Genomic DNA, 21,985 nt, shown 5'->3' with positions numbered 1-21,985 from the left:
GCGAATAACGAAAATTCTACCTAACACCAGCTATACATAATGACTAATTTATATGCACAAAAGCCGTGTTCAGTCCAAACAAGGTAAAAAGTGGCCCGGATGTTCTATTCACCTCAGTGTCTTAAAAAGTTTTTCCTACCATAGTGCAGTTACGTCCACGGCAAATTCACCGTGACCAGCCATAAACCCGCTTAGTGAAGATTAAACCGATATATGAAGTACTAAACCATTATAGTAAGCTATTGTCCAATGCAAATTTATTACCACGTGATAATATATATCCAATGAGCGACCGAATTGTCCGCTACGGACGACTAATCCAATCGATAATGACGCTATTGACATGTACGAACGGAGCTCCACTGACCGAGTTTTGGGGTATTTTTCACTGGTTTGCTGTCATTTACTCATCAAGGCGGTCCACCGTTATTTTTAAGGACTATGCTAATTATTTGAAGATTGACATGTAGAAAATAAACCATACTTGATTGACAGAAAGTACTAAATTTGTACCTATAGCGGTTTCGTGACACCAATCTTCCAAATACGACCAAGCCAGGGCTGCCCGGTGAAGCAAAATGTAGGATTTCTTTTTCATACAAAATGTATGGTCCCCCGTTATTAAAGCTTGTACCGGGTTGAAAATTCAGATATTTTGAAAAGAATAAGTAATTGAAACATAGAGCAAGTACTAAAATCATAGCTTTTATACTTTTTGATATATGACGCTAATTAGTTCATCTCCTATAGCTACAACACAGCGCTATCAGTAGGGTTCAATTGTCTATTGTGAGCGCCCCTGTGTTGTGTGCATACATGTAGTTAACAATAACTGCATGATGCAAGATACGAAGAGCTAGCGACTAAATGGTTACGGGTTCCGGTGTATGAATTTAATTCGGTAATCTGGTACATATATTTATCTTGATTTTCAGGTTAATCTACAAAATATTTGGTTAAATATCAACATAACTGCGTCTCTTTTGCAGGCTGGTGATATTACAATGTATTGATACAGAATATTTTGAATGACCACGTGGCGTGGTATGATCAAAAACGTTCGATTCTGTCTTGATGTGTAGTTAGTTGTTGTCATGGTGTATTAATTATAATGTTCTCCTCGTCCTTCTTTCGTTCTTTCTTTCTTTCTTTCTTTCTTTCTTTCTTTCTTTCTTTCTTTCTTTCTTTCTTTCTTTCTTTCTTTGTTTCTTTGCCTCGGTTGGTTTGTTCATTCGTTCGTTCTTAATTAACGTATTTATTTGCTACTTACTTATGATACTTATTATCTACTTTTTCTTTATATATTTATTTGCCATGTGATGAATTTTCATCATTGGAATTAATAAATGATATCGAGGAATCCAAAGATTTCGTCATCCTTATCTACTTTGAACACCTTTTGAAACCTGTTGATTTAAAGAGAGAGAGAGGGAGAGAGAGAAAGAGAAAAGAGAACGTCACAAAAAATTGAGGAACATAAAGATGAGGAATAATGACATATTATATTTACGCTTAAATACTATTTCTGACGCTTAAATCATTTTGAATGGCCATTACAAAAATGCTTCCCCTGTGATCGATACTGTCTCAGCTATAATTTTTTTCACCACCCTTACATTAGCTTACATTGGAGTACTGTCACTGACATTACTCCAATGTAAGCTAATGTAAGGGTGGTGAAAGACGTCTCTCAGTACCCATTAATATGCATTGTTTGTAGATTTAGAATATTAATTTGACATCATTGTATTCCCAGATAGGTCTATTATAGGCATTTTTAGGAGATACGTGTGACGTTGTTATCAACTTGCATGTTTCCGATTTTTCATCGCTGAAATTGTCATGATAATAGGGGTACAGCCCGTTAGTCCGAAACTGGTTAAAGTTAGGGTTTAAGGCATTTTTGGTACGGATTAGGGTTAGGGATAAGGTTTGGGTTAGGGTTAGCATTAGGGATAGTGTTAGGGATAGGGTTAAGCTAGGGTCCGGGTCCGAGGATTAGAGTGATGATTAGGTTTAGGGTTTAGGGTTTGGCTCAGGATTAGGGCTTAGGTTATAGGTTAGTGTTAAGGTGAAGTTTAGGGTTCGAATAAAGATTAGAGTTTATAACTATTCAGTTTTCGGATTAATAAACCTTCACATTATCGACCTGTAATCGATATAAATCATATAATTATATAATAATGAAGCTTTTAGCTATACCACGATTTTTAATACTGGCAGTAAGACCGGGCAAGATAATACTTTCTGTCTACGGTCCCGTGCATCATTTTTGGACAGTGGCGTAGCGTCATAGCCTAGAGACACGGGGTGGGGGGGGCACGTGTCCACCAATCGATCAGAAATTAAAAAATCCCATATGAAAATCGCCGAAAAACGGCTTGGTCGGTGCCCCCCCATGTGATGAGCCACTCTACGCCACTGTTTTGGACAATCGTCAGAGTCTCCTTTATCTGTTTAACCCGGCTGGCATTTCTTGTTTTCAGATTACGCGATGCCTAGACTTAATCCTTCAGCGTCTACACTGCACGTATATTGTTCTACAACTGAATAACTTACCGTTCGAATCGTATCCGACTCATGAAAAAAATATCGCGCGACTTTCTTTGTACACAATAGACCTTTTTCCCTCTTTCCCATCATGCACTATTCCAGGGGGTTTGAGTGTCGCAAAATACATCATCTCCCTGGAGTTATGTTCATTACATTCTGGAATACGGACATTTCGACTGGTGCCTTCATCACAATAAAGTAATCCCCGATAATCATGATAATGGCGCACGATCACTAATATACATTTCGGGGGCAAAAAACAAAATTTCTATGCCTTATTGACATGGTGTCGTCGCCAAAAAAAAAAAAGTTTCCTGTTATTGAAACCTAACTTTGTATACATTTTATAGACCTAATGATGAAAAACTAATGACGGGACACGCAGTGATATTTTGTCGGCGCCCGTTTCACTTTTTTTCGGAGATGAAAATAAGATGTAAACAAAATCTCTTACACAGATGTTCTGCGTCACTCCGTAACTGCATCACTCGTGTATTCAATAATTGCATAATAAATTAGTAACATCGATGGCCTTTACGATAATCCGCATAATATATGGAATCAGTATGCCCATATTAAGACAAAATAATTGCACAGGCCATCGGATGCACACGATCTATGAGGTTGATGAACTACGTCATAAGGCATCAAAATCTTAAATATCAGGGCTGTCCCCCGGTTGCGGCACTGCTTGTACTTACGGGATATTAAATTCCTCCTTTTTTCCGTTGGGCGTTCCGTCAGAAGAGAATCCCTTAAACTGCCCGCGAACATGCAAATTGCCATCCATGCCTCCTTCACAATGATCTTTTATGAACTCTAACTCAATGATGACACCTTTGTTAGCGTCAGTCCAAGTTTTATATTTGGCTTCCATTGCTGAAAAAAACCAAAAAACTATAGTCAAGAAGCAAAAGAAAATAGCGTGATCTTTTTGTTTCAGAATTGGCTTTAATTATCATTAACCGATCTCAAAGAATAAGAAACATTTTGGTGGCAGAAAATACACCTTTGTCAGAAAAGGTTAAGGTCATACAGGGGTCGAATTTTAAAATTGCTCAGATCTGATAAGAGTGAATATTCATACGTTAGATCAAATGATATAGAGGTTAATTTGTACACTGTACTATTTTTCACACACCTAGAACATTTTCACTAGGTCAACTAGCGTCTTCAACAGATGATGATGCTGTGATGATATCTTGTCTACAATCAAGATAATCCTTACTGATGACGTCATATATCGTCACTGGGCGGGAAAAACCTCGTGTTTACTTTTGACCCATGTACATGGATAAAGCCTTGTAGGTGTAGACTTTATATTGAAGAGGTTGCTTCATTCATGTTCAAGGGCCAAAAGTACATGCAGGAAACACCTCATATTTACTTTTAGCCCTTGAAAATGGATAAAGCCTTGTAGGTGTAGACTAATATATCGAATGGTTTGCTTCATCCATGTTCAAGGGCAAAAAGTACATATGAAGTTTTCTCCGCCCAGTGACGATATATGATGGACACAATGGCATCATAGGATGTTACGGAAGAGGATGTCGCTTATGCGAAAAAAGCTCCAAGGAATTGCGGCTATAAAGACTAGACTTTCTTCTGCGGCCAACCCAAGGAAAAAAACCCAGTTCGTCTCAAAACCAAGACATCTAAAGGTTTTGTCATCTTGCCTTACATATAGGCCTTTCTGAGAAATTACGCAGAGCGTTCAGGACTGCGGGGGTATCCACCAACTTCAAACCGGAAAACACGCTTTGAGTGCAGCTCAAAGTTTATTAGAAGACAATAGGGTTATCTAATAAAGACCTTTGGCCTCTTCATCTGGGCTTCAGCTTATTCTATTCATAGGATTCTATGAAATACACCGGCTGGGCAATTGTCACTTTAGCACAGGTTAATTTGCCCCCCCCCTTGGCCGTGCCAAAAATCTTTTCCCCATTTTGCTGTGCCAAAAACCTTTGCCCCCCCCTTTCGACGTGCCAAAAAATCTTTGCCCCCCCTATACACACTAAGATTTTGGGGAACCCGAATTTAAAACTTTGAATGTGACTGGACACGACGAATCAGCCGTAAAGTCGGCCCGGTCAATTTTGTTTTATTTCGTGTTTAGAAAATATATATCATAAGCTTTAAAATGGTATATCATTTGACTTCAAACGATATCCAGAAGCGGGGTTATGGTTTGTTGAACTCTGATCCTTCAACTAAATTGTACCTTTTTGGGTTCTACATGTGACTGTTTTTCCACATTTCTGGTAATAAATATCAAACAGTCATAATTGGCGGTCATTTCAAATCATCCCCTATCAACAAGGTTCAGGAATGTCCTCTCATTGTTAATTGTTGGTTATACATACCTGGACAAAATACAAGGCTGTCTTATCCACCACTTGAACAGGATTTAGCCAAAGCAAACAAAGACAAGAACTATTCTATAGAAATAGGTAGAAGCTTATTATCCTCTTCAGCAATAGCATTATTGATTGGTTTAAACAGTGTTTGATGAGATACTTGTCGCACGGAATTCAGATAGCTATAAATACGACCTTCACGCCTATTTTACACTGAAACTCAGAATGCAATTTGCCGAGTTTACGGCTCATTCGTAGTGTAAACTCACAAATTGTCTAATATCATATAATGCGAGCATATAATTTGCATATTTGAAGGTGTTCCTAATGTTTTCCTACACCTTTTAGGGCGTAATATAGAAACGGTGCCCAAAATATTTGTGCCACCCATAAGCTGCAGTCAATAAGTTGCAATGGGTTATTATTTATTAGATCATTTCATTTAACAAATCATTTAACAAATTTATCAGGCCGATCAAAGATATCATTCACATTTTGAATATTTGATGTGAATGTCTGGATGAACATGGAATTTCAATTAATTTTAAAACTGGCATCTTGATCGATCGAGAATAAAAGCTATACAATAATTTAACTGAACCGTGATAAAGGACTAGAAATATTATATATCCTATCTGGGATAACTTGCTGATGCCGGGGTGGGGGACACAACAACATTGTAACATCCTATGACATCATCAGTAAGGACTATCCCGGTGTAGACGAGATATCATCACAGCATCACCACCTACTGAAGACGTTAAGCAACAAGTGCAAAAACGTTCCAGGTGTGGGAAAAATAATGTAGTGCTGAAATTAAACTCTTTAAGCATGCTCAAATCTTGTTATAAACCACGCTAACATATTGTTCTGATCATGATCATACGATTAAGAATAAGTATGCTTTGACATATCTGAGATGTATGGAGTCCAAATTACAACAAGGTCGAAAATTTGGGTTCCACAGGGGTCAAAACATAACAAACGTTAATGTTTTCATATTACCAACTTGAGAATAGTGTGCACCATCTAGAATTTCTCGTTACATATGTAACCGAATGAAAGATTATGACATTTGACCTTTTTGTCGAGCAAACTAGTGTCCGTAGAAGTTGATCGCTCCCTTACTGTGTCTGTTTATCGAAAACAGACACACACGGACCAGTACCTACAATTCGGTTCCAATTACCCGCTAATTCAGAAACTCGGCGTGGTAAACACTTTGTTCCACAGAGCTGATTCCATCATTACTAAGGACTCCGACAAGATCACGGAATATCAGCACCTGCGCAAAGCTCTGGGTAACTGTGGTTACCAGGACTGGACTATAAGCTGGAAGAATTTCTCGTTACATATGTAACCGAATGAAAGATTATGACATTTGACCTTTTTGTCGAGCAAACTAGTGTCCGTAGAAGTTGATCGCTCCCTTACTGTGTCTGTTTATCGAAAACAGACACACACGGACCAGTACCTACAATTCGGTTCCAATTACCCGCTAATTCAGAAACTCGGCGTGGTAAACACTTTGTTCCACAGAGCTGATTCCATCATTACTAAGGACTCCGACAAGATCACGGAATATCAGCACCTGCGCAAAGCTCTGGGTAACTGTGGTTACCAGGACTGGACTATAAATAAGGCCCTGAACAAGGACAACACCAAAACAGCTGCCACGAGCTCGAATCAGACGGGGAGAACTACAAGCATCACTATCCCATACCACGGTGACTTGTCTGAGAAACTCAAAAGAATTTATCGCGACCACGGGATCACCACTCATTTTAAACCTACAAACACGATCCGCCAGTCTTTAGTGCATCCCAAGGACAAACAGCCTTAGGGTAGGATCAGTGGAGTGGTCTACGGGGTACGCTGTTCGGAGGAACAAGCCTGTCAGGACTCCTACATAGGAGAAACCGCCCAACCTCTTCACAACCGCATGCTACAACACCGCAGAGGTGGTAACGACTCAGCGGTTTTTCTACATCTGAAAGCCAGCGGACACCATTTTGACACCAAGGATGTCCGTATTCTAGACCGCGAGCAGCGTTGGTTTGAGCGGGGTGTGAAAGAGGCTATCTGGGTGAGAGCGGCGCAACCATCTCTCGACCGTGGAGGAGGCGTCCGGGCCAATTTTGGGAAATTCCTTAACATGAATGAATGGCATGTTAGTGGCCAATGATTATGCTGTCGATGGCTGGACATTGAACAATGGACCTTTTGCCTGGTGCAAATGTTTTCGTTACGGTCCAGAAGAATGATAGTTACACTCACCTTTATCTCCATATGCAGCTTCTGGCGGGTCACGTATATAATAAGCACAATCTTTATGATACGTTTTCATGATCTTCTTCTTACAAACGTCGAAGTCATCCAAGCATTTTGTTAACAAGGTTCCCCAGTTTGTAAGGAATGGCGGTACTTTAGTGTCACACATTTCGTTGTAAATGACTTGAAACAAAATAAAATATATACATGAAGAGATAAATAGGAAACTTTACTTACACTTTATTTCTTTTGCAAAAAACGGAACAAAAACAAGCAAACATATGTGCCCCTGTGCATGTATGTACGTCATCCACCAGTGGAGCTCCTGCGCCCCTCCGCAGAACTTCCGGTAGTGGATGTTCTGCGCTCGGGGAGGCAGAGAATCCACTACCGGAGTTGCTGCGCCCGGGCGCAGTCCCTTATATGTAACGGTGGATCATTGCTGCGCTCGGGCGCAGAATATCCACTGTCGGAGTTGATGCGCTCTGAAGCAAAATAATAGATTTTCTTATTATAATAACGGTGGATCATTTCTGCGCTCGAGCGCAGAGCATCCACTGTCGGAGTTGCTGCGCTCGGAAGCAAAATAATAGATTTTCTTATTATAATAACGGTGGATCATTTGGGCGCTCGGGCGCAGAACATGCACTGTCGGAGTTGCTGCGCTCGGAAGCAAAATAATAGATTTTCTTATTATAATAACGGTGGATCATTTCTGCGCTCGAGCGCAGAACATCCACTGTCGGAGTTGCTGCGCTCGGAAGCAAAATAATAGATTTTCTTATTATAATAACAGTGGATCATTTCTGCGCTCGGGCGCAGAACATCCACTGTCGGAGTAGGTGCGCTCGGAAGCAAAATAATGGATTTTCATATTAAAATAACAGTGGATCATTTCTGCGCTCGGGCGCAGAACATCCACTGTCGGAGTTGATGCGCTCGGAAGCAAAATAATGGATTTTCTTATTAAAATAACGGTGGATCATTGCTGCGCTCGAGCGCATACTAGTTATTATACGCATCTATATTTATTAATATAGGCCTAATAAGAAAATGTATTATTTTGCTTCCGAGCGCATCAACTCTGACAGTGGATGTTCTGCGCCCCCCCCCCTCCGAGCGCAGAAATGATCCACCAGTATTATGATAAGAAAATGTATTAAATTGCCTCCGAGCGCAGTTACTCCAACAGTGGATGTTCTGCGCCCGAGCGCAGCAATGATCCACCGTTACATATAAAAGACTGCGCCCGGGCGCATCAACTCCGACAGTGGATGAGATTCAAATTTTTAATGGGGGTTTTAGATAAAATTTACGACATGAATCCCTCCCCCTAATCTACCTCCCCCTAATCCTCAACCTCCCTTGGCACATTTCATCAGAAAATAATTAAAATTTACTTTAAAACAGGATAAAAACATGGGTAATATAGAATAAATTAGCTTTAATTTAAGACCTATTTGAATCTTCTAAGTGAAGGAATACTCAAGAGGACAGTGTTTTGAAATCCAAGCTGCACATTAAAATGTAACAAAACCACCTTTTGGGTACCCCAGTATATGACACAGGATCATGTATAAGAGACTAACAAACAAAACAAAACACTAGACTTAGCTGTGGTCTAACCCAAGAACACAGCCGTGTTGTGACCCCTAATGACCTTTGACCCCAAAATATATGAAAACGCCCATAGACATTGGCTAATGTCAATGCATGGGTGCACGTGGCACCACTTTGCTATGTTACTTGTGGCAGAAGGTTTTTCGTCTCAGACCGGAAGTGGCCCCTTAATGACATTTGACCTTAAATAAAAAAATACCACGTATGAATTGGGTAACCACAATTCATGTGTAAACATACCGTTACTGTCCTGTTTTTCTTATCAAATAAAACGTTTGGAAGGTTTTGGTTTATGTTAATGCATGTGTGCACATAGTATCACTCTGCCATGTTATTTGTGACAGAAGGGACATTTTGAATGTTTTTCGTTTTGGACCGGAAGTGACCCCTTAATGACCTTTTACCCCAAATAAAAAAATACCACATACATTAGGTAAACATAATGCATGTGTGCACATACCGTCACTCTCCTATGTTTTTCTTTGCTTATAAAATTGTTTGAAGAAATTTGTTTTTATACCGGAAGTGCCCCTTAATGACCTTTGACCTCAAATCTGTGTATGATTCATAGACACTGTGTAATAGCAATGCATGTGCGCAAGTTGCATCAACGTCCTACGTAATTTGTGGGAGAAGTAGCATTTTGAAGCTATTTCGTTTTATACCGGAAGTGACCCCTTAATGACCTTTGACCTCAAATCTGTGTATGATTCATAGACACTTGGTAATAGCAATGCATGTGTGCAATTTGCGTCACCGTCCTATGTAATTTGTGGGAGAAGTAGCATTTTGAAAGTATTTCGTTTTAAACCGGAAGTGACCCCTTAATGACCTTTTACCCCAAATAAAAAAATACTACATACATTAGGTAAACATAATTCATGTGTGCACATACCGTCACTCTCCTATGTTTTTCTTTGCTTATAAAATTGTTTGAAGGAATTTGTTTTTATACCGGAAGTGCCCCTTAATGACCTTTGACCTCAAATCTGTGTATGATTCATAGACACTGTGTAATAGCAATGCATGTGCACAAGTTGCATCAACGTCCTACGTAATTTGTGGGAGAAGTAGCATTTTGAAGCTATTTCGTTTTATACCGGAAGTGACCCCTTAATGACCTTTGACCTCAAATCTGTGTATGATTCATAGACACTTGGTAATAGCAATGCATGTGTGCAATTTGCGTCACCGTCCTATGTAATTTGTGGGAGAAGTAGCATTTTGAAAGTATTTCGTTTTAAACCGGAAGTGACCCCTTAATGACCTTTGACTCCAAATAAAAAAATATCACATATACTTTAGGTTAACATAATTCATGTGTGCACATACCGTCACTCTCCTATGTTTTTCTTAGCTAATAAAAATTTTGGAAGGAATTTGGTTTTATACCGGAAGTGACCCCTTAATGACCTTTGACCTCAAATCTATGTATGATTTATAGACACTGGGTAATAACAATGCATGTGTGCAAGTGGCGTTACTGTCCTACGAAATTTGTGGGAGAAGTAGCATTTTGAGTTGAAATCACGTTTTTGACCCCTGTGACCCCCACGTGACCTTTGACCCCACGAAATTCATATGACATGTAGGGGCCTGGTCAGTGATGATAGTGACCAAGTTAGGTCAAAATCGATGAATGCATGTAAATGCTAGAGCAAATGTAATGGTCGGCAGAAGAAGAAGAAAGAAAGAAAGAAAGAAAGAAGAAAGAAGATCCTGTAAGAAAAAAGACACAGCCGTGACTAATGTCACGGCTGTGTAAAGAAGAAGATCCTGTAAGAAAAAAGACACAGCCGTGACTAACGTCAACGGCTGTGTAATAACAATACTACTACCACTACTACTACTACTACTACTACTACTACTACTACTACCAATAATAATAATAATAAAAAGGATTAGGTCTTTTTTATTGTTCTGGTAGATAGGCCTCCTCTAATAATCACAGAATATTAGCAAGGCTATAGATAATATCTCAACTTCCTAGACATCTTTTTTCAAAAGTTATAACTGAATAATAATAATATAATAAATAATAAATTTGAAGCGGCCTCAAAAAAGGAAGCAGGAGGGGCGAGAAACATGTTTTATTTTTACTCTGCCTAATGATAACAATATACGCTGGTGAATTGACGTAATAATCGGATTAACTACCATAGCAATAGATGAATACAATTTTGAATGTATCGCACTGCACTACAAGCAGGTTGCACTCATCACCTGTGTATGTCTGCAATCATAGATTGAATACAATACCGGTCTTTTCAAAGATACTAATCTTACAGGTGCGAGTGATCAGTATGATATGGTTCAATGTAGAGGTACCGCGTGAATGTACCAGTGCAGCACGGTATATTCAAAAATTGTTTTCACCTATTAGCTTAACTAACATAATTTATAATGCGCCTTTTCCTGTGGCTACAAAGCGCAACAAGCATAATAAAAAGAACAGCAAACATGATCAAAATACAGAAAACAATATTATGGAAAAAGATATGTCTTGAGCATAGTTTTGAATGATTCAAGAGTAGCAGCATTTCTGATATGAACCGGTAAGGTATTCCACAAACGTGGAGCTGCCACTGAAAAGGCTTTATCACCAGCACCCTTCTTAGAACGAGGCACACAGAAGGAAATACTATCTGCCGAGCGGATCTTCATTGCCCTCTGGGATGATCTTTTTACAGTGAGGCAGTTAGTTATGAGAGTCCATTCAGAAATAAAAACATAAAGCAGCGTCTTATATACAATCCTCTCACTAACAGGGAGCCAATGAAGTTGGCGCAAGAGAGGGGTAACATGCTCAAATTTTGGTTTGAAATATAATCGTGCACACTTATTTTGCAACTTCTGCAAACGATTTAGATCTTTCTTAGACATACCATTAAGTAACACATTACAATAATCAAGACGTGATATAATAACAGCTCTAACAGTATTATAGCAAGTATCATAATCAATGTATGGGCGAATTCTGTAGATGTTTCTTATCAGCCAGTTGATAGACTTACATAATTGAGTTACATGATCAGACATACACATATGATGATCGAAAACAACCCCAAGGTTCCGAACAGACATAGACGGAAATATCTCAACACCATCCAGAAGAATACTGATGTTTTCCAATCTCTTCTGATGATGCAGAGAAGAAGCGATAAAAACTCCGTCTTGTCTTATGTGATGTGCCCTGAGTAATTTAATTTGATGATTTATCTTTGTTTACAATTAAAATCTATGTCATGAGACATGTTAGGGATTCCCCTTTCTTGCATCAACTTGATCAAAACAAATTGAATCATTTCTAATTTTGGATCATATGGGAATACCTCTAGAGATTGTAAAGTTAAGATGATGTCACAGGATTCCCCTCAGGAAGTGATGTCAGGGGATTCCCCTCAGGAAATGATGTCATGTGAAAGGTGAATGTTATAATTAAGACTTGGGAATTTCCCAGACTGCAGAATAGTGTGAAGGAAGTAATTGCCTATTAATAGAATGGGTTTTTTTCCCACTGCTTGGTATATAATAAGAAAATGTAAACAATGATTCACAGTTTATAGTGTTGATCTGGGCTAGCTAGCTAATATGCTTACAGTCCAATTCCTTCAAAGAAAGGAAATTGCAAACCAGAAATATTTTATGTAGTCAAAGTACTACTATTTGCCAGTGTTGTCGGAGAAGATCTAGAATACGTCAAAGAACGTACTTCTTCCAAGAAAGGAAATATATTCTTCTGTCGACTTGCTGAAGTCTGGTGTTTTGATTCAACGCAACTGTCAAAATAAGTGGGGACAACTGCATCGCAGTCCTGCTTCATGAAAATATTGTGTGAAAGGTGGAAATAGCACCAAGTTTGGAGAAAGCAGCGCAAGGAGTTGAGTTTGGAGCAAGCAGCGCAAGGAGTTAAGTTTGGAGGAGAAAGCAACGTAAGGAGAAAGCAACGCCATTTTTGTGTGAGGATTTCATACGCAAGGATATTTATAAACTCAAGTGTACACTGGATTCCGCTGATTTTCACAGGACAAGTAAATTGGGATATATTACATCAGTCGTCCAGAACATTGCAAGAACTTTATGATCACCAAGAAGAAGAATGCTGGCTAAGTACTAAATAGTTTAAGAGTGATTATATTGGCCTTGAGTCAAGTACGACTCGTAACACTTGGTTCAACCTGAGTTTGTTCTCAATCATCCAATGCTGAATGTAAGCCACACACTTAGCAAGTTTACAAAAGGGCACATTGGACATCACCAGGAATGCTGGGATCAGGGGTAAGATATATCTGAATATCTTCAGCATAAATGTGATATTTTACATCATTATAACGTAATATTCTACCAACAACATGGGTATAGTAAACAAAACCCAAAGGTCTTGTAACTGAACCTTGTGCTATGGTAGTTAATCCGATTATTATATATCTTCGCCAGCGTATAGACGAATCCAACGAGCCAAGTCATGGTCAGGATTTGGTCGGCCATCTTTGGGTCCCCGCAACACCAAAAAGCCGCTTAAAAATCGATGTTAGATTCTTTTGTGTTGTAAACTGTCATCATTCTTTTGTCTACGTGTAACGCGGGTGATAGAATGCAGTTTAAAATACCCTTCAAGGCCGCATTATTTCATATTTTAGGTGAGATTGAGCCGACGGGGACCCAACTTTGGCAGCCATTGAGGTATAGGAATGCGTGAAATTGGAATCGTCTATAGGATTGGTCAATAGGAATGTTGTTCGCGTACCTTCTAAATCATCGCAGGTAAAGGTGTCACCTGCTGATACTATTTTTTTACACAATTCTTCACATCGTCCTTTTCAAATGGTCTGCCGTTGCCGTGAACGCAGCCTTTGCAGACATCTTTGCACTGTTTTTGACGTCATCAGCGAATGATCCACGAACAATAGCTGCAAGCACGACAGCGACTATGATGCGTTGAAAAGTTGTCATGTTTAAGTCTGAGCAATTTTCGGAAGTTGTGTTCTGAAACTTGAGAGAAAAGATGCGAAGGATATCAATGAATGAATGAATGAATGAATGAATGAATGAATGAATTAATTTATTAGTTAATTAATTAATTAATTCATTCATTCATTCATTCATTCATTCATTCATTCATTCATTCATTCATTCATTCATTCATCAAATAACAATAATAGAATATTATACAAAAATCATAATACAATATGTGACCGTACAGCACGAATGAGCCGTAAATATCCTGAATTGTATTCTGAGTTACAGCACCGATATTGGAACACAGTGTGATTACAGTGTAAAATGTGCATGTATGTCGTATTCATCGGTACCTCAAGTTGGCGTGACATGTATCTCATTTCAATAGTCAAACAGCTTTTAAAACAATCAATAATCGTATTGTTGAAGAGGATAATAAGCTTCTACCTTAGATGTCTATAGAATTCTTAATAGCTCTGGTCTTTCTGTGCTTTGGCTAAATCCTGTTCAAGTGGTTGATTACAAAGCATTGTATTTTGTCTAGGTATGTATAATTAACAATTGAACCTCGTTGGCTAGGGGATGATTTGAAATGACCGCCAATTATGACTGTTTGAAGTTATTAACAGCAATGTGGAAAAATAGACACATGTAGAAACGAAAAAGGCTACCATTTTGTTGAAGGAGCAAAGTTCAACAAACCATAACTCCGCTTCTGGATATCGTGAAATGATATACTATTTCTAAACACGAAATAAAACAAAATTCGTCGTGTCCGGTCACATATGTGAGAGTGAAGGAATCACAGGAAAGGCCAAGAAGAGGCCTGAAGGTCTGTGATCCCTTGTTTGGTTAATTCATCATATGACATGGCAGCAAATTGTTATTCAATGAAAAACTTACAATAAGCTGCCATATCCTAATGATCCTCAGGCACATTCTCCGATAAAGTGTTCAAAAAGCCAAATCTGTGTCGCCCATAGTTTCAAGTCGTATTCAGACTTGTTTCGTTAGAAAGAAATGACTTTTATTAATATAACTAATACTTTGCTTTATAAAGTATGTGGGGCTAGAGGTTGTAACATGCCTAGAAAGTATAAAACAATAAAGCTGATTATGCATATCCATTGTTTTCCTCCATGTCGCCAGCCAAGGTGCGTTCCGTATAATGTGTCCCTGTTCGCTATACATGCGCGCATTATAATGGATTATAAGTACTTTTCATTAGCTGGTATCATGCCCTATTTATAAATTATAAAACATCACAACGCAGGTTATTAAATTTTTCCAACAGGTATTTGAGACTCTGTCGCCAAAATTGTTCACAGATACGTTACCATATTTCTAATGGATAGCAATCTGTCAAAATAACTAGCTATATGAATGTTCTCATATGTGATGGATCAAGCAGGCTCCATAGTTATATTATATATGTGGTACATAACACAATGGTTTCAAAGTAAAACAAATCAGGTCTATTAATGGCAAAAAATCCTGACGTTACGTTCATGTCGTCACAGATACGTTACCTAAATTCTACTCCCCTCGAAAAAACGATGTGATAAATGAAGCCAAATACCATACCAGACTTTAGTACATTGGGTGATGACTGCTCAAGTATGAGTATTAAGTCGGTAAATTTTTACACTTGCACGATTAAGACAAAAGTGTGAAAGGGCTTCATAGATACGTTACCACTGATACGTTACCACCAATGCGTACAAGTAATATTGCTCAAAAATAAAGTATTGTTGAAAAATCACCCATGCATTGTTTTGTGCTCTGAAACTATTAAAATTTACGATTCTGAATGATTTTCATGAATTTTTCGTGGTTGGAATTTTGCAATTACCAAGCCCAAACTTGAACGCTTTATCGGAGAATGAGCCCTCCATGATTATGTACTTTTACCCCTTACACATAGAATTAATTCGCTACGTATAGTATTCAGGACAGAGAGAATTTGTTCCTCTTAGAAAAAAAGATAATGTAACATTCATTTCCATTCTTCCCATTAAAAAAAAACATTTTTTTTATGACAAGAATTATCTAGGCAATAACTGTCCCAAAGCACCATCTTATAGAGACTACTGACAGGTTTGCGCCCAGATTTAACTATTTATATAATATTGAATGAAGCTTTGAGTGTGATACAAGAATATTTTTCTATCGAGTGCAATATATTCTTGTATCACACGAAAATAAGCCATTCAATATTATTATTATTATTTATATCAGGCTTTCTCTATGCGGCAAAATAAAAATTAAGCTTACCTAGCCACCAGCCCAAACAATGTGTATTGTAATGTAAGCGTACCTTTGACTTTCTTGTTTTCTGCCATTTCTTTTGCCAAAGACAAATACGGAATATATACAGGTTTATTTGTAAATGTGGATTATATTTCCTAAGGTTATTCATCATCTAGAATTGTCGCAAATTAAGTTTGTGTATTTAGTTGTTTATAAAATCTCCCTTGAGCCGGTACGGTCATGACGGTGGTTGTATTGTTGTGTTGTTGTATTGTGACGCGTGTTGGTGCTGTCAGGTGATGTATCCATGGTAACTCGCGGAGGCGTACGCGATACGCGTACAATATTAAAAAGAACTTTGTCTTGCATCCGGGTATTTTGCACAAACCATACAATACATTTTTTACTGTATCGCTCAAAAGCCTGAAACAAATAATAATAGCTATTAATCTCCATTATGCAGCTGGCCGGAGATGTGATAGCAGGGATATGCGCCGAGAGAGCATGTCACATTATGTTCTGTAGATGAGAGGTTTTTTGATGTTTGATGGTGGTATTTCAACTGGAAGTATCTTACGGGCCGTTGAAACTGCAGATCTCACACCATCAAATAAATCCTTACTGAACATGTTCACCAGACTTTTATTGAAAATAGAGACGAATTGCATAGTTAAAGTCCAATAAAACAGCACTAATACTGTCAGGACTGTGGATGTTTCGAAATCTGTCAGATTTCTCTATCAACACCGATGTTGTTGTGACGACCCTCTGTGTACAACTCGTTGTTGCTTAGCAACGCGGTTGCCAGTTGGTTTCTTCAGACAACAGGGCACCACCATGAACAGAGACGAGGGGCAATACTTATAACTTATAACTCACGTGTTTGACGATCTCCTGACAGTAAGTGCTAGTTTATTGGATTAGAACTATGAAATTAGTCTCTACCAAATAAATCCCCATAGAAAAATGTACTAAATTTGCCTCAAGAAAACGTCATTTTTTCTTCGCAGGACCGACTCAGTTCTTAGCGACAGCTATGATGGTTGAAATTAGCCCTAGCCTGATCCCTCTGACTGGGAAAAATAGGTTGACCGTCATTATTTTTTACGACTGGTCCTCAAAGTCTATGATGTCTGGGAATTACCTAATTTGCATGCAAAATCATGCCAGTGATCTGCATAGCAAAGGTTGCTTAAAATCATTAAAAAATACTCGATTTCTCCCATCTGTGGTTTGCAGGATTTGATATTACTAATCAGATCAATCTAAATTTAGTCAACATTATGCAAATTTCTGCTTATTTTAATGCGTACTATGAGTTTTTTTGTTGAGAAATACATCAAGGGCGCACAACAACACTATTTGGCGGTGTGAAATCTAAACATCTGGGGTTTGTGTGTTTGGCATTTATTAGAGTTAGCTGACGTGACACAGCAGTTGCAGAGATTCCTTCAAGAATATGAGATGAAAAGGTGTTGCTGCTCCAACTGTCCTACTGTGGTTTAGCGGGTGAATACTGTGGTCAAGGTATTCATCTTCTGGTAGTCCAATCATGCGATTAAGGAATCGGATAGCAACGTTTGCGCAGTATTTTTGTGGGACCTGAGAGCACATTAGACATATCAAATTGCATTCTGAATACGAGGAATGTGATTCTGATATCAAATAATTTTAAGTTTTTGAAATTGATGATATAATACAAACTTTATGACAAATTTATTAAATTTGATATTTTAGATATTTTATATTCAGCAGTCCTTGAAGTTGATTTGATTTGATTGATTTGATTTTATTCGGTATCTCCATATTGCACATACAACAATACAAGGTAAATAGATATAAAATGCATAAAGATAAATAACATATAATACACAAAAACAAGGCAAGGAGATATCACAGGATAGCCCTTTAAGCCCAAAGGCTTATTTCCGAAGGGTCCTTTATACATAGAAGGGCAAAAGGCATACATACATATAAAACATACAAAGAAATATATATACAAGTGAATATTAAAAGTAAAATAAAATCTTTAAACATGATTAAAATCATTAGAAACGACATTTGGTTAAAAAGATGAGTTTTTACAGACTTTTTGAAACTTGGTTTATTAGAAATTGATTTGATTGCACTTGGTAAGTTGGCCCAATCCTGAATGGCATTATAATAAAAAGAAGTGATGGTAGTGGATTTTGGAACACGAAAATTTTGAGCACTGTTTCTAGTACTGTATTGGTGCACGTTTGAAACTCTGGTAAAATTTGAACTAAGATAGTCTGGGCCAACTTCATTAAAAATATCAAAAACATGGTTCAACCTGAGTTGTTTAGCCCTATTTTGTATGTTAAGGAAATTAAGATCTTTAAAATCATCTTCTGTAATATGATACATGCAATTCTTATTTAAAATAAATCTGATAACTTTGTTTTGAGCAATTTGTAGGCTTTTACTCATCTGCTTATGTGTGCCAGCATGCCAAGAAGAAATAGAGTAATCAAACAAACAAAGTACAAGAGCAAAGCATAAAATTTTCTTGATATTTTGATCAAGAAACTTTGCCTGTCTGCAAGACCCATTTCGTCACCATTCAAGCACTGGTCAATAGTAAGGCCTAAGTATTTGACTGAGGGAGTAGCATGAATTGTTTGCCCTTCACACTCAATGGTATAATTTTGCCAATTCTTCAATTTACGTTTTGTTCCAAAAAGAATGAGTTCTGTTTTACCCATGTGGAGAGAAAGTTTGTTATCTATGAGCCATTTGTTACAGCTTTCAAGATTTTTGCTAAGCTGCTGCCCAATTTTCAACGGATCTTTATCAGAAACCAAAAGAGCGCTATCGTCTGCATACTGAAGGAGCATACAATCAACACAGTTGGGCATGTCGTTCACGTAACAAAGGAACAAAATGGGACCCAAGATACTCCCCTGTGGAACTCCGCATGTTAAAGCCATAGAGTTGGAGTCTGAGCCATTAACATTAACAATCTGAGATCTGCAATTCAGATATGACTCAAACCATTTAGTGGAGTTCATTCCCAGAGCAGTAAGCTTTTGACATAAAATAGAGTGATTAACACTGTCGAATGCTTTCTGGATGTCAAGAAGCACCATTCCAGTAAACAGACCAGCACTGATTTGGTTTCTGATATGATCTTGAAGATAGATAAGACATGTGTCTGTGGAATATTTACCTCTAAAACCTGACTGAAATTTAAATAAGATGTTATTTTCCGTGAGATACCTGTTAAATTGTTAACTTTATAAATGTAGTTACTTAAAGTGTGTGTAGCTGGGATTAAAAGCAGACCATTAATTGAAAATTGTGACTTTTCATATTGAAGATAAATTATACATCCCCAAAAATCTTCTTTTTTGGCGTTTGATTAAATATCATCACTTGAAATTTTAGTATTACTTGAATAGTTAAGTTATTACACATAGGTGGAATTCAAATATGTATAATATGTTATCAAAAACAACATTTTTAAACTATTTGCCTTCGGAAAAAAATATTTATCGACGGAAACGTTTACAATATAATCACAAAGTTGAACAAAATTAGACAATTTTGTTACACAGTCTCACGTTGTTGACCACCTTTTCTACAAGCTGTTATGGCAGCGCGGATGTAGTCACGTGCGTGTTTATAAATACGTATTTATTAATATAGTCGAAACATACTGGTCAATGAGAAAAGAGCAGCAAATAATGTTTCTCCTACGTAATCAAGACCAGGGGCAATAACACTTTGGGAACTCAGTTTTTCTTCAGTACAAACGACGTTAGGAAAGTTGCAGTTATTCCAAATCTACCTCACATCTTTGCCTCGTGGACAAATATTAAATTTGGATATCGCTCTCACATGTGTAATAAAAACAAAACGGTAACTACTGATTCCGTCCATTTTTCACACAAGGTCATAAATGAATATTTCATATTATCATTTAAAATGTAAAGAGTTCGCTTAAAACAAAACCGATTTCAAACCTAAATTAACACATTTTTTTGGGCTCTCCATTATGTTGTACTTCTAAACTCCATCCTTTGTCATTCAAATGCGTATAGCTTGTAGGGAATAAAGTCGTATCGTGCCGAATGAGGTATTAAAATACGGTGAAAGACCTTGACTTTGATAAATGTAGCTCAAACGCTTTGATAAATGTAGCTCAAAAATACCCCTAAATTCATCATTCCTCTCGTTTCTAGTTTTTACTACCTGGAAAACAAAACAATATTAACAGCAACAACTCCACATTATACTCCACCATAAACCCACACTCATACACATTTAGCCTTATTGTACGATCGTTTTAACATTTTAGATTTTTCTTTTCTTCTTCCAAAATGAGAAAATAGTTAATATGCAATCATTATAAAAGTTCCCAAAACATTTCGACGCGAAAAACATTGGAAATTTGCAAAGAAACAATATCATAAACTTCACCTCTATCACTCGAAATATCTCGCACTTTTTGGATAAGGACGACGAGTTAGGCCTCAGAGTTAGTCTCCTACGCAGCCAGTTTGATTACGCTTCCTCCATGTGTGGAGGGAGCGTAACCAAACTGGCTTCGTAGGAGATTAAGATTTGCATCGTTACGACATATTATCATAATCTGAAAAATTATGATAATATGTCGGACCAACAGAAAATCATCCCGTTTTACTACATATAGGGCGAATTTGACAATTTGCTCATAGATTTAAATTGGAACATGTACTACAAATATGCCAAAAAATTGGTTTTGAAAAAAAAATAAAGGCATATATATTCAGAAAAAACATCGTACATTAAGGCTTTCAAATAAAGGAGAAATTTTCTACCAGTTACGATTTACGAAGTTCTGTCTTCGTTCTGCCTCATTTTTAAAGGTATCAAAAGTTAGTTTAAGATTCGACCCCGATGCCATAACTGTGAAAACTTGCAAGTGTTTATCGTTTACAGCAGTAACATAGTATTACTAGCCTTAAAGAAAAACCATCGAACGATCCTCGTAGACGAAGATACGCCAAATGTGCACAATATAATAGTAGAATTCAGTTTGCATGCCGAAAATCAGTTTAAATTTAGTACTGATAAACATAAAAATAAAGTTGAAAAGGACTAAAAAAAATGCAAAACAAAAATAAATAAATGCGCACAGCATTATAGTAATAATAAACGAATCGCGCTGTAAGTAAGTCATGTAAGTATAAATAGTTGTTCACTTACCACAGCTTTCTCTTCTTCTTTCTTATATCCAACGATGTTCAAGTAAATCTGCGCAAAAATGTAACAGTTGGAAGTAATTTATACTTTCGGGTGGGTCTCGATTCCTATTGATATCCATATAGTGCTGTATCACTTGTATGCTATGTTGGTCTGTGGACTACGTGTCAGAATAGCCATTGGACCAATATTGTATTTACTTTTCACATTGGAATCCCGGGGGCTCTTTGAGGTGGAGATGCGCAATTCGGAATCTGAAAACATCAAAATATCAGATTTACAAAACATACCAGTCTGCGACTATGAAAATGATTTTAGTTCAATACATGTCGCATAGGTATATTAGACCGCTATCGAAACCTAGTCATCCACACGTCACTATACCAACCTTTCTAATAAGAAACCCCTGGTACAACTCCGTCCTTTGCATACTGGTCCAATTGGTCCAGATTTAGCCAATTGAAATCCTGCAGGTGATTGCAACCTACAGTAACAAATATCTATTGATCCAAGTCCTTCATAGCCACACCCTTCCATAATGATAAATATATTTTTAATTACTTTTAATTAAAACTTTTTTACCCAATTGCATGATCTGGCTACTCTGTATTTTGTATATTAGTCTGACGTCACCATTACGCGATACTCATTATTTTAGTCACTTAATCACGTGATTTTACTACTAGACAACACTTCAAACGATCATTTACAGATATATTGCATCTAAGGTTTGAGGTACAAAAATATGCATGATTTGGAACAACACA

General features: G+C 37.5%; 1 protein-coding gene across 1 annotated transcript; it reads right to left on the bottom strand.

The window, feature by feature from the left end:
- Nucleotides 1–1,169: 1,169 nt before the first annotated feature.
- On the bottom strand, nucleotides 1,170–21,424 carry LOC140166306 (uncharacterized). The gene is made up of 5 exons (XM_072189725.1): nucleotides 21,222–21,424; nucleotides 13,549–13,793; nucleotides 7,188–7,364; nucleotides 3,255–3,432; nucleotides 1,170–1,406 (listed from the first exon to the last, which is right to left on the bottom strand). The coding sequence occupies exons 3-5, from the start codon at nucleotides 7,348–7,350 to the stop codon at nucleotides 1,340–1,342; spliced, it is 408 nt and encodes a 135-aa protein (XP_072045826.1). The 5' UTR covers nucleotides 7,351–7,364; nucleotides 13,549–13,793; nucleotides 21,222–21,424; the 3' UTR covers nucleotides 1,170–1,339.
- Nucleotides 21,425–21,985: the final 561 nt, after the last annotated feature.

The sequence above is a fragment of the Amphiura filiformis genome, chromosome 12 (genome assembly GCF_039555335.1).
Source record: "Amphiura filiformis chromosome 12, Afil_fr2py, whole genome shotgun sequence".
Lineage (NCBI taxonomy): Eukaryota > Metazoa > Echinodermata > Ophiuroidea > Amphilepidida > Amphiuridae > Amphiura > Amphiura filiformis.
Note: the sequence above shows the minus strand (reverse complement) of the source record. Positions and strands in the feature narration are given on the sequence as shown.